General features: G+C 40.8%; 1 protein-coding gene across 7 annotated transcripts in view; it reads right to left on the reverse strand.

Moving 5' to 3' along the window:
* Positions 1-12,224, reverse strand: part of si:ch211-196i2.1 (collagen alpha-1(I) chain) — a 180,028-nt gene that overhangs the window by 102,536 nt on the left and 65,268 nt on the right. For 5 of the 7 annotated variants that reach the window (XR_009769945.1, XR_009769946.1, XM_061698980.1 and 2 more), the window contains exons 4-6: positions 11,899-12,091; positions 8,661-8,792; positions 8,197-8,253 (exon numbers count right to left, since the gene is read on the reverse strand). Coding sequence is in view for 5 of the 7 variants with exons in the window: in XM_061698980.1 (XP_061554964.1) it covers positions 8,197-8,253; positions 8,661-8,792; positions 11,899-12,091 (382 nt within the window). In the remaining 2 variants the exon portion in view is untranslated. The remainder of the gene's footprint in view (positions 1-8,196; positions 8,254-8,660; positions 8,793-11,898; positions 12,092-12,224) is intronic. The other 2 variants (XM_061698983.1, XM_061698981.1) reach the window with 2 other exon arrangements.

The raw sequence follows: 12,224 nt of genomic DNA on the forward strand, positions 1-12,224 counted from the left end.
AGAAACCTTTGTCGTAGCATGAGACGTGTTTCTATATGAGATTCGAAAAGCACTGAGGCATCGGTTGAGGGACTGTGTGCTTTGTGAGGAATTGAGAGTTTGCGTCATAGTTCCTTCAAATCTTTCAGTGAGCCGATTTGTAGCTGGGTGATAATGCGCAGACTTGATATGCTGAATATAATTGTTTCATGACTATCAAACTCTTCCGACACTATCTGCAAGCCATTATCCATCGTCATCCATTCTGGACTGAAAGCTCATCAGTTCCATGGATGTAGGGGACCAGCTGTGAGAGCTTTCTCAATTTCTGGCATTCAGTGCAGGACTTTGCTTTCACCTTTATAACTGGGCCTGGCCACAAGTTTGAGCCTCTCGCACTTTCTACTGAAAAGAGAGAAATTGTTTCTCAAATTAAACCCTCAGGTTCCCCTTTGGATGTTATCCCTCCTTGGTTTTTTTCAATAAATTTGGGAGACTATTGGAGTTATTATACTATGGACTTTATTATAAACAGCTGCCTTGCTTCAGGTGATGTACCAAAATGTTTTAAGCAGGCTGTGGTGCAACGCTTAATTAAAAAATACTCAATACTACAGTTTTTAACAATTTTAGAACCATTTCTGAACTCCATATTATTAAAAAAAATACTGGAGAAAGTTATATTCGGACAATTGCAGTCTTTTTTATATGCACATGGCATCCACGAGGTTTCCCCATCTGCTTTTAACACACACACCGCACACAGCACGGAATCAGCACTTCTAAGAGTTTTTAATGATTTGCTTTTAGCTACTGACGTTCTTATTTTTTTTCCGACACTACAGCTGCCGGACCACGATAACCTTATCTCTTGTACGGAGCATTGTGTGGGCCTTAGTGGCACTGTTTTTCGGTGGTTTTGATCTGATCTGTGAAATAGAAGTGTTTCTGTTTCTTGTTAAGCATTGGTCATCCGCTGCACCTCTTGAAAACGAAGTCCGGCAAGGTTCCATTCTTGGGCTTATCCTCTTCTCCCTGTACCTGCTCCCCTTAGGGGCTATCATTAAACATCATTTCGTTCCAGTTTTGTGCAAACAATACCCAAATTTACCTGCCCCTTGTCTCTAATTGCGTAACGCCCTTGATGGATTGCCTGTAGGACATTAAAGATTGAATGGCTCTGAAGCTTTTAAATTTTAATGTAAGTAAAACCGAAGTCATATGTCGTTTTTCCATTACAAGTTCCAGAATGGCCTGGACCCGCTCTGCCCCAGCCTTGCTTGTCCAGGCCTGGCCTCCGTTTTTTTCCATTACAACAGGCACCAATCCAAAGTGGGAGGGATTGAGCGGGATCAAGAAGAAGGTGACGCGGTCGTTTCTTGTTGTGCCTTCCATCTCGCTGCATTTCATCTTCTGCCAATATGGACAAAAATGCCCGCACCTCCTCAGTTGATCACAGAACAAAAGCTGCTTTAAGCGTGCCGCACACTGCGCGACGTTGTCGAAACCTGACTGAACCGGAACATCGTGTAGAGTTGCCGATGCACCCCCGCACATAAACCATAAAAAGATAGAATAATAGTTAAGGAAGAAACAGGTTTCTAAAGAGAGAGGGTGTTGGTGAGAATAAATAAGAGAGTGTGGATATTTGAAAGGAGCCTCGCTGGCTCCATTTATTTGAAGTACCCAGCATGCGCGTACGTTCGCATACGTTCTGGTCACAAGCTTTTCTTTTTCATCCACAGGTACATTATACATTTACGGTGGATAACTGGTCAGCACATCCGCCTCACAGTTCTGAGGACCCGGTTACAAATCTGTCCTCACCTGTGTGGAGTTTGTATGTTCTCCCCGTCCCTTTGTGGGTTTTCTCCGAGTACTCGGGTTTCCTCCCACATCCCCAAAACGTGACGGTAGGTTAATTGAAGACTCAAAATTGTCCGTAGGTGTGAATGTGAGTGCGAATGGTTGTTTGTTTATATGTGCCCTGCAATTGGCTGGCAACCAGTTCAGGATGTACCCTGCCTCCTGCCCACAGTTAGCTGGGATAGGCTCCAGCATACCCGTGACCCTGGTGAGGATAAGCGGTACAGAAAATGGATGGAGGTATATTATAAATTATGAATATAGTTAAGTATTGATGTAAAACACAATATTTGATTTGGCTTGATACGGTGCAGCGGCGTGGCTCGCTCAGCCAGGAAATGTGTGTGTGGCAGCCTTCAGATGCCATGATTGTGAAAGTGACAAGTCACCGAGTTTAAAGGAACGCCTACATTTAAATGTTTTTCTCTCTTTGTTTAAAATGTTTATAAGCTGTTTTTGTGTTTGTTTTTAAATGCTTTTAATCATGTAAAGCACATTGAGTTGCATTGTGTATGAAATGCCCTATGTAAATAAATTTGCTTTGCTTTGCTTACATCTGTCGGCCAATCAGATGACAGTTACTCCTCGGCCTGCATTTTAGAACCAGGTCGGGGGAGGTTCTAAAAATATATTTTATATTTTGATTGCTTTTTATATCCTATATTGCTCATGTACAGCACTTTGGTCAGTTCTGTTGTTTTTAAATGTGCTTTACAAATACATTGTATTGTATTTATGTCTGCTTGATCGGAGCTTAACCAAGTGTTTAGATGTTGACAAGTCCTACACAACCTTACTTACCCTTCTATGTGGGTTGGTTGAGCCACAAACTCTAGCCAGTGCCCCCTCTTAAAAAATTAAAAATGAATGTCATTTAAAAAGAAACTATCAATAAATGAGGGTCAGCATGAAAGTTCAGGACTATCAACATAACGTGCATAGCCCCGGTTTTGGATCACAGTAATTAATTAGTGGAGGCCCATGACCTCGGGGAGTGTTTAACATCTTAGTGCACACTGAAGGAGTGTGGATTAGCTGCTCAAGCCTCTCGTCCCTACAGAGAGCACCTGTCAAAGGAGCTGATGGGCCCACGCATAATATGCATCAAGTTCAGGAAACCCCAAGAATGTGGCCTTGTGTCAGAAATGTTATGCACCAAAGACAAAAAGATCAGACCTTAATGGAGGAGAAATATTTCTTGTTAATATATAGTTGTATTTTTTTCCCCAGTGTGGAGACACTGAGGAGAGCCAGAAACTGGATGGCTGCACCTCCGTAGGTCACTGTATGGATTTAATTGGAAGCAGGCTCCAGAGCAACAAAGGAATCCCACCCCTTTCCTTTGCTGCAACATGATGAGTTGCAATTCAAAATTATTTGAAATGGCCATTTATCATTTTGATCACTAATTTCGTCTTTTGGGATGTGGGAGGAAACCGGAGTACCCGGAGAAAACCCACGCAGGCACAGGGAGAACATGCAAACTCCACACAGGTGGGACCGGGAATCCAATCACGGTCCTCAGAACTGTGAGGCAGACACTCTAAACAGTCGACTACCGTGCCTCCACTGTAACTCCCTATCCCTAATTATTTTCCAGTTTCATTTTACAGTATTACAGTACAGCTTTAGTAGACATGGATCATTTGAATAAAAAAACAACAACAATATTTAAAGTAATAAGGTAAAATAGGAAAACACATTTAAAATATAATTTTGTTTGACAGTTGTTTGAAGATAATGCCTGATCCCAGTGTGAAAGAACTGTAAAAAATGTTGACAGTTGATAGGTTGTTGACAGTTAAAGCCAGTTGATAGGCTTTAACTTCATTCTAAATAGCTTAGCAAAGAATAAATCCGATAGCAACAGTTTACTAACTGTTAATGCTGGCACAAAGTTACAGTATATTTTGTTCCAATCCAGTATTAAGATGCTGTGTTGTTGATTCATTCTAACAATGTTTAAAAATACAGCAACACATTTAATATGTTTACAATGTAATCTATAAATCCAGAGAACATTCGGCCCCACCCACCAAATAGCATGATGGTTCCAGTAAGCTTGGATTTGGTGTTCCCATACTTTGTGCTGGATAGAACAACACAGGTACAGTACAAAGCAGCGTACGTATTACAAACATTCAACATATGGTATCTATACCTCCTAAGCTGTACAAAGAAGAACCAAATGGTTACATTTATTTTGACAGTCTAACTACCTTAACTAGTGTGTAAAGCAGAAAATGAGGAAGCAGCTGACCTGTGTTCTTCAAAAGCTGCATGTACATGTCAAGTTAAAAAGACATTAGGACAGGCATAGTGCAGCACAAAAAAGTGGAGGAATAACAGCATTTCGCACAGTATAGCTTACAAACATATGGAGGGAAGAAGATGAGATGGACACAGACTAAGACAATCCTGTAAAGAGACAGAGCCAGGAAACGCTGACTCACTCAATAAAAAAGGAGAAATAGAAACGCATGAAAAGATAAATAACAAGACAAAGTCAGCAGATGGTGATTTCAGTAACTATTAGGCATATGGTGCTGCTCTCGGTGGACCCCTGAGCCTGATCCCGCCCCTTGATTTGTTAGGTGGGGTCCTCAGCCGCCGCGGTGCAGCCACAGCAATTACAGGACACTTCTGTTAGTCTTTGTGCATGTAAAACGGTATCATTTCACTTGCATGTACCCGCAGGCACACACACTTTGCTGCAACAAATAACTCATGAATATACAAATCGCTTGTGTATCTCCTCACTTATACTCTCATCCCGTACACTTTTAGAATTTACATAATTAATGCCACCACACTTCAGTTGTACAGCTGGGTTCACGACCCTGGTCCTGCATGCTTCTTCTTCTGTCCTTCTCTCAAAGGGTGTAGCACGACAGCCCCATTCAACACTCCTATTTAACGTTTCATTGTTGTAGTGTTTACAATTAGTGCTTTGTCTTTTGTCTTTGTTTCTGTCTCCCTTCGAGAAACTTTGCTCTGTTCGACTGATCAAGTCTGTCTCTCAATAAACTTCAATTATAATACCACAGCGGAAGCTTAAAAACTCCAGTGTGACACAGTAAAACTGTTTCGGCGTAAAAGGGATACAGATTTTCCATTCTGCTTGACCTAACAAACGAACAGGGCAAAATAAAAAAAAAAGTAAAAAAGGCATATGGTGCTGCTTCTTCCTTCTTTTTCTACAACTCAGAACAGGCAGCTACACAATCCTTTTCGATGCCATTCTAATGGATAAGCTGTTCCTGGTGGTACTTGCACGGCATGCTGTGCTGTGTATCACATTCACAAAACGGTACACAGGAAAAGAAAACCCATTATTTGCATGTTTTTAATTGTGTGTAAATATAATTTTTGTGTGTGTTTGTCGCAAGTTGTGCTCTTTGTTTGGTCTATGCAGGTGTTTCTAATGTATTCCTAAAACGTAACCAGAGTAAACAAACATTTCAAGAACTACTGTATATTTCTGTTGGTCTGGAGATTGATGTCTACGTTGTATTATACAGAGAATAGCCACAACATTGTGACCTGTTGCTAGTGATGCTTATCCAGGTTTTTACCATTGCCTCATTTGTTTGTTTGTTATAGGACAGGGGTCAGCAACCTTAACTACTCGAAGAGCCATTTGGACTGTATCCCAAAAACTAATGAACAAACAAACAGAAACACCAGTAGCCACATCACCCTTTTGACGTCTAAAATGATGATGATTATTTTTTGTATTTATAAAAACAACAGTGTGTTGCATTTATACAATCAATGAACTGCTACAGAGAACACTACATTTTATTTCTGCATGGAACAAAAACATTTTAAATTCTGAAATAAGCCTGGTTGAAGCATATTTTCAAATACACATAGTCAGTCTCATCGATCCTTTTACAATTGAGACTATGTGAGTCCCGGGATGGACATGTCATGGAAACAATGAGTACCAACCCAGGAACAATGAGTCCCTGTAACTTATCATCACGGAATACAGATAAAAATTGCACTTAAACAAATATTAAACATTTGTTACAGAGATGTAAACAGTCATTAATGCCTTAACAGGCAATATACTGCCAATCAAGTTTGCATTCGTTTTAGAAAAGTGCCAAGTAGCAACATTAATAACAACACAAGTAGATCAAAGCAACCTGTTTTGATTCAAGAGTTGTACTACATTACAAAAGTCTGCATCCTTTCTTTAAACGCTGCTTTGTCAATATGTTCATTGGCTACATTCTTACAATAGTGAGTACGTTATACTGTATATAATGTGACCATACATGCACCATACACGTTGTCAAGTTTGTACTTGCGTTGCCGGGTAAAGTCTTGCATAATTGCAAGTTGACGGGAAACGTTTCCAGCTGAAGAAATTGGCTGGGATGGTTGTGTCTAAAATGGATTTTTTTCCACTTTGAGGTTTTTAAGTTGTTGTCGTCTTTGTTGCAACTTCATGCAAATTGGACAAACCAGCAGTTGGTGTTAGCGGGATGGCCGCGTTCATCTAGCTTGAATCCAAAATGTTCCCAAATCGTCGCAGTGGCGTTAGGCTTTGGAACTAATTCCATTAACGCCGCTCAATCTTCTGTAACTGTGCTGCTACTGGCTCGCTGTCAGAAAACTGAACTTTGTGTACGGGAGCGCTCGCATTTCGCACGCACGCACGCACATACGCGAACGCATACATACAGATGTGCTCACACACAAACACGCACAAGGCCAATCGGAGTGTCCCCACCCATCAGTATCTCTGATTGGTTTAGAGACCACGATGGGTTTCATGTGTGTGCTTTCAACTCGTGGAAATGTTTTTTTGTTCCTCAAATGACTAGGCACCTGTACGCACTCTCAGTTTTTTATTATTATTATTATTATTATCTATTTATTTTGCCGCACCATACAGAAATTAGGGCAGAAATTTCCAGCACCTCGACGGAGTACTAAGCCAACGCTAAGTCCTAAAATGCAGATCATACTTTATGCGTCCAACTGTGTCTGTCTCTGTGTGTGTATGTGTGTGTGTGTTTGTATGCCCCCAATATAAAACCGGCACTCATTTTAACATTTACATACACGCACGCACGCACGCGCGCACACACACACACAAACACACACACATTGTATGCCCGCAATATAAAACTGGCACTCACTTTAACATTTACACACACACACAAACTATTGTTCCCACCATCGTAATTTCAATGCGAAGAGCGAGAAAAGGTGACAAGATAATGCAACTGTTTAACTAGCAAAGCTGTGGGTGATTGACGGGTAGGAGAAGCACTTACATGATGACAGCCGTGCAAGCGCATTACACTAGCCTACAGTCCGGACTACAGACGAAGTTGAAACTTCTCACTTTTCATTGTAAATAATATTTTAGTATTGTAAATCCTTCAGTGAGTCAGTCGTTAATCTCCATGACTGACTTATGACCGCGCACTTCTGTATGAATAATTCACCCACAATGCATTGCGCACTTAACACACCAGTAAAACTGCATTCGTAATGTGCAAATAAAAAAGTAACAACAATCAAATACACTTTTGACAAATGAAAATAACAAAAACAGTCTGGTGATAGTTAAATCGTGCATTTCTTTGCACTTTTATGGTACTGCACCGTCACTATGCATTGTAGAATCAACAATCACCTCCCAATCGCTTTCTTTTGCTATTTGGGAAATCACTGGTTTGTGTGAATGTTTAAATGCTATTGAATGGCTGGACTGTGTTTTTCCTGAGTCACCAGCCAGACTTGGTGAGAGACATTAATGACTCAAAAGTAACTATTGCTGGTTTGTAAAACTAACTTTAGTTTGATTACTCTCCCACCAATAATGTTACTTTGCTTTGGAGTAATGTGTTACTTTGTATATAATTTATAATGCGTTACCGGCATCAATGGTCATAAAAAAGTGGTCAAAAGTGGTGTTTTGTTTCTTGACTAACTCCTTTTACCATCACACAAAGTGGGAAGGTCACAAGAAGTGAAGTGGCTGTTTGGGTTCCATGTTGCCATAATGAGACAAGTTGGCTCATTGGGTTTATTGAGACAAACTGATGAAAGGCCAAAACCACTGAAACAAGACTAATTGTACACAACCGCCTGCCTATAAACAGCTGGAAACAATCACCATGATGACATGGTGGTCAGCTTGCCCACATTATCAGTGCAGACCACAGAACCACTGTGAACTCTGGCAACTAGACTTATTTATTCATGTGTTTGATTAGTTTTTGTTCCTATGTGAGTCAAGTGTGAATTTGGAATGCAGCTGCTATTTCTCAAGAGTTAAGTTATCAAGAGAATGGATTTACAGTGGTGGCGAAGGGCAAATAGTACCTCATCCTCTGGCTGTCCCATCAGGTCGTTGAAGTCATTTGAGGACAACGATAGAATCTGTTCGGAAACAGACTCAGTTCAAACAGCTTAGTACATTATACAGCAGAGGTATACAGTGCTGATATGCAGCCAAGTAGTCATTTATATTTTCTTTTCGATATTATTATGCAGTGGGTTAATGACGAGCCATCATTGATTTTTATAAAAAAAAATTTTGCTTCGTGTCATGAACTAAAATGTTTGTTATGAGCGGGATTCAGATACACCCTCACTCAAGTCAAGCGGGGGGAAAAAAGTTGCCAATGCACTTTCAGCTTTTTATTAAACAGTGCAGCCAAACATACAAAAACATACAACCCTCGCAAGTAGCTACAGTGAGCCAAAAGCTAATGCACATTCAGATGCTCACATAGAGACGAACTACACTCTCCTTGGGTGAACAATATGATTGCTCCTTTTCTCACCTCCAAAGCACTGTTGCGTAGGTAGCGTGGCGGCTTGAAGGTGTCCCCACCACAGCGTGGTGGATGGTGGCTGCAGTGTTGGTGAGCAGCATCTGGGTTGTGCATCAGGAAGGTGAGCTGACGCAGCTGGCCCTATAACAACAGACACAGAGAGAAATATACTGGAAGCAGTGTACAAAAAGTACACTGCACATTTACGGGCATGTGTGTGAAAAAGTGTGACTCTGTGTGTGTGCGCATGCGTGTGTTTGTGTTGCTTATATAAGTACAGATAAGCATCACTTTAAAGTGAAATGAGTTTAAATACAGCACTTGGTGCATACAGTCACTGATAATATCAGGTAACCCTTCGGTGACAGTGAGCAGTGAACAATTATAAAAATTAAAAGCAACTTCGCATGGTAGTTTTTAGTGTTGCATCACTGCACAGTAAGATACTTATATACTGGCCATCTTGTGTGGTTAAATAAGATAACAAAAACAGAAACAGATCTATATATTACATTTCTGGAGCAGGCCTGCAAAATACAAACAAAATTATATATGTAATGTTAATTCAATACCACTGCAACAATAAAGTGAACTTTAATTTCTCTGTGAAAGCAGAATGTTTGATACAGCTGTAATTTTGGATCGCACTAGATTGTGCTGGGTGGCCGACTGGTTAGCAAATCGGCCTCACAGTTCCTCCCACATCCCAAAAACATGTGTGGTAGGTTGATTGAAGACTCTAAATTGCCGGTAGATGTGAATGTGAGTGCGAATGGTTGTTTGTTTCTATGTGCCCTGCGATTGGCTGGCGACCGGTTCTGGGTGTACCCCGCCTCCCACCGGAGGATAACTGGCATAGGCTCCAGCAGCCTGTGACCCTAGTGAGGATAAGCGGTAGAGTAAATGGATGGATAGATTGTGCAGGTGTGCATTATCTACTGTTGTGGCAGGTGAGTGTACTGTTCCACTCCTGGAGGAATATCATGGCTTTGTCAACCTCAGGAATGCTGGTGCATGCCATAAAACTAATAGGTCTACAGTACATAATATCCATCCATCCATCCATCCATTTTCTGTACCGCTTATCCTCACTCGGGTCACGTGCGTGCTGGAGCCTATCCCAGCTATCTGCGGGTGAGATGTGGGGTACACCCTGAACTGGTTGCCAGCCAATCGCAGGGCGCTCACATTCACACCGACGGGCAATTTAGAGTCTTCAATCAACCTACCACGCATGTTTTGGGGATGTGAGAGGAAACCGGAGTTCCCGGAGAAAACCCACGCAGTCACAGGGAGAACATGCAAACTCCACACAGGCAAGGCCGGGATTTGAACCCAGGTCTCAGGCGTGTCGCCTCTGTACATAAATAATAAATTCATCTGACAAGGGGAGAGCGGGAGTTGTGCATAAATGTCCCCCTGAAGCACCTTTAAGCATAGCTGCTTAGGGAAGTAATTCAAAAAGGCAGAGGAAGCAAACTATGCCAGAAAAGGCCCACACCACAATAAACAAAGAGTGATCCAACTGCATGTCTGTTCCACAGACGTTTACTGTGTATTTCCATTAAGGAAAAATATGTCCACCACTTGTGGTGGTGTTACATGTTGGGCTAGGAAATGCAAACACAAATGCAACTGAACCAGTAATAAAACAATGTGTGTGTGAACACAATGAACACGATGCAGCAATTGAGACAACCACAGTAAAGACTAATTCAGGGCCAGGAATGCCTCAGATTAAATCACATGTCAAGACAATGATCTGATATACATTTTTTGTTTAGAAACACACATTAATGGGCCAAAGTCCTCGGAAACCAGTGTTTTCGAAACACAATAATAATCAGACATACAGTAAATAGAATGGTATTTAGTACAGCACAGAATTCAGCAAAGGTTAAACTGTTAAGAGAAGTGTTTTTTTTCAACATATGTTAATTAGGAAGCTAGTTCTTAGTTCGTACAGGAAGAAAAACAGACATTCAATGATGATTCTGGGAGGTGGACAGTTCCATTGACTCCATGTATCTTGACCACAATGCAAGCCATTTGGAACCATTTTTAAGTTGTAAAGAGATCGCTCAATCGAGATATAAGAGATTTAAAAAAAAACAACCATAGTAAACCATAACTGTCGTGTTAAGATTCAACAATTGCTTGATTGATCACAGGTAGTCTCAAAAATGTAGTTGTATTAGTTAGTTCTATAGTTACAAAGTTGGCAACGAGCGGAATGGCCATATCCTAAAGAGGTTCATTCATGGCCCAGTAGTTCAAAATTCATTCAGCCCAATATCCTGTAGCCATCAAGGGAAAAGGGAATGATGGAGAATCAATTTTATCTTGTGCTAAGAAATCTAAGTACTCTTTTACTGCTTATCCACTATGGTACAGTCAAACAAACCTACATGCAACTGCCTACACTGCTTTTGTCCGTAAAGTCAATTTGACATAACCAAGCAAAATGAACCCTTGTGTTTTGTATGAATGTTTCCCTTGTTTATATATCTGTCATAATATATTTAACATATCAATAATCTTTCTTTCTTTTTTATACAGTGTAACACTGATACCTGCTGGAGGTAGTTACTGTATGGTTGGAGACTGTCTTACCTATTTTTGTATATATTTGACAAAGACAGATGGTTTCTTAGTATTGCAGATGTATGTCTGTCTATTAAGTGAATAGGGAATGGGTTTGGACAGGGCCACAAATATCTTCTTGGTTGTTCCTTCCTGTGTGTGTGGACTTGTATCAAACAAGAGTGTAACCATCTGGATATACTGTTTACTGGTCTATGTGTTTGTACCGAACATGCAACAAAGAGAGGAGTTCTAAAGGTCGAGATTTCAAAGGATTGTTCTGGCACCTGCTCCCTCACTGACAATGTATGGTGTAAGGGGTGGTGGTGCTTTAGTGTGTGTGTGTGTGTGTGTGTGTGTGTGTGTGTGAGAGAGAGAGAGAGCCAGTTCATTGTGTTTAACCTGTTTAATTCATGACTGGCAGTGTTTCATGTCAACACATTTGATATTGATGTGAATCCCATTTTGTTGTTGTTGTTGCACTGACTACTGTTGTGACAACTGAACAATGTTGTAGTCACCATAAATGGTCCTTATCGGGTAAACAAGTTTATATAGTCACTGATTACTCCATGAGGTACATCTGCACAATATAAACCATCCAAAATCAGAGCAGTACAATGAACAGTGCCTCTATAAAATCAAGTGGATGTAGACAGCTTACTTCAAATGGAGTCTCAAAGCCTTCAATGATGCCTCCAATGATGAAGAGTCCATCAGTTTTGATCGCCAGCCCATGGTTGTCGCAGTCCACACTCTCCAGCAGAGTGCAGTCCACATATATTGCCACACGCTGGCCAGACACACTGACTGCTACATGATGCCACTTTCCATCAGTCAGATAGCTGATGGGGAACCTGAGGAAAAGTGTGTACATTTTTGCAGAAACACAAGAGAGGAAGAGTTCAAATGGGAAAAACAGATATATTATAAGGATTTTCTTTTCCAAAGTGACTCTCGATAAAGAGTTTAAAATTATTATGCAGTTTA

This window comes from Phycodurus eques, chromosome 15 (genome assembly GCF_024500275.1).
Source record: "Phycodurus eques isolate BA_2022a chromosome 15, UOR_Pequ_1.1, whole genome shotgun sequence".
Classification (NCBI taxonomy): Eukaryota; Metazoa; Chordata; class Actinopteri; order Syngnathiformes; family Syngnathidae; genus Phycodurus; species Phycodurus eques.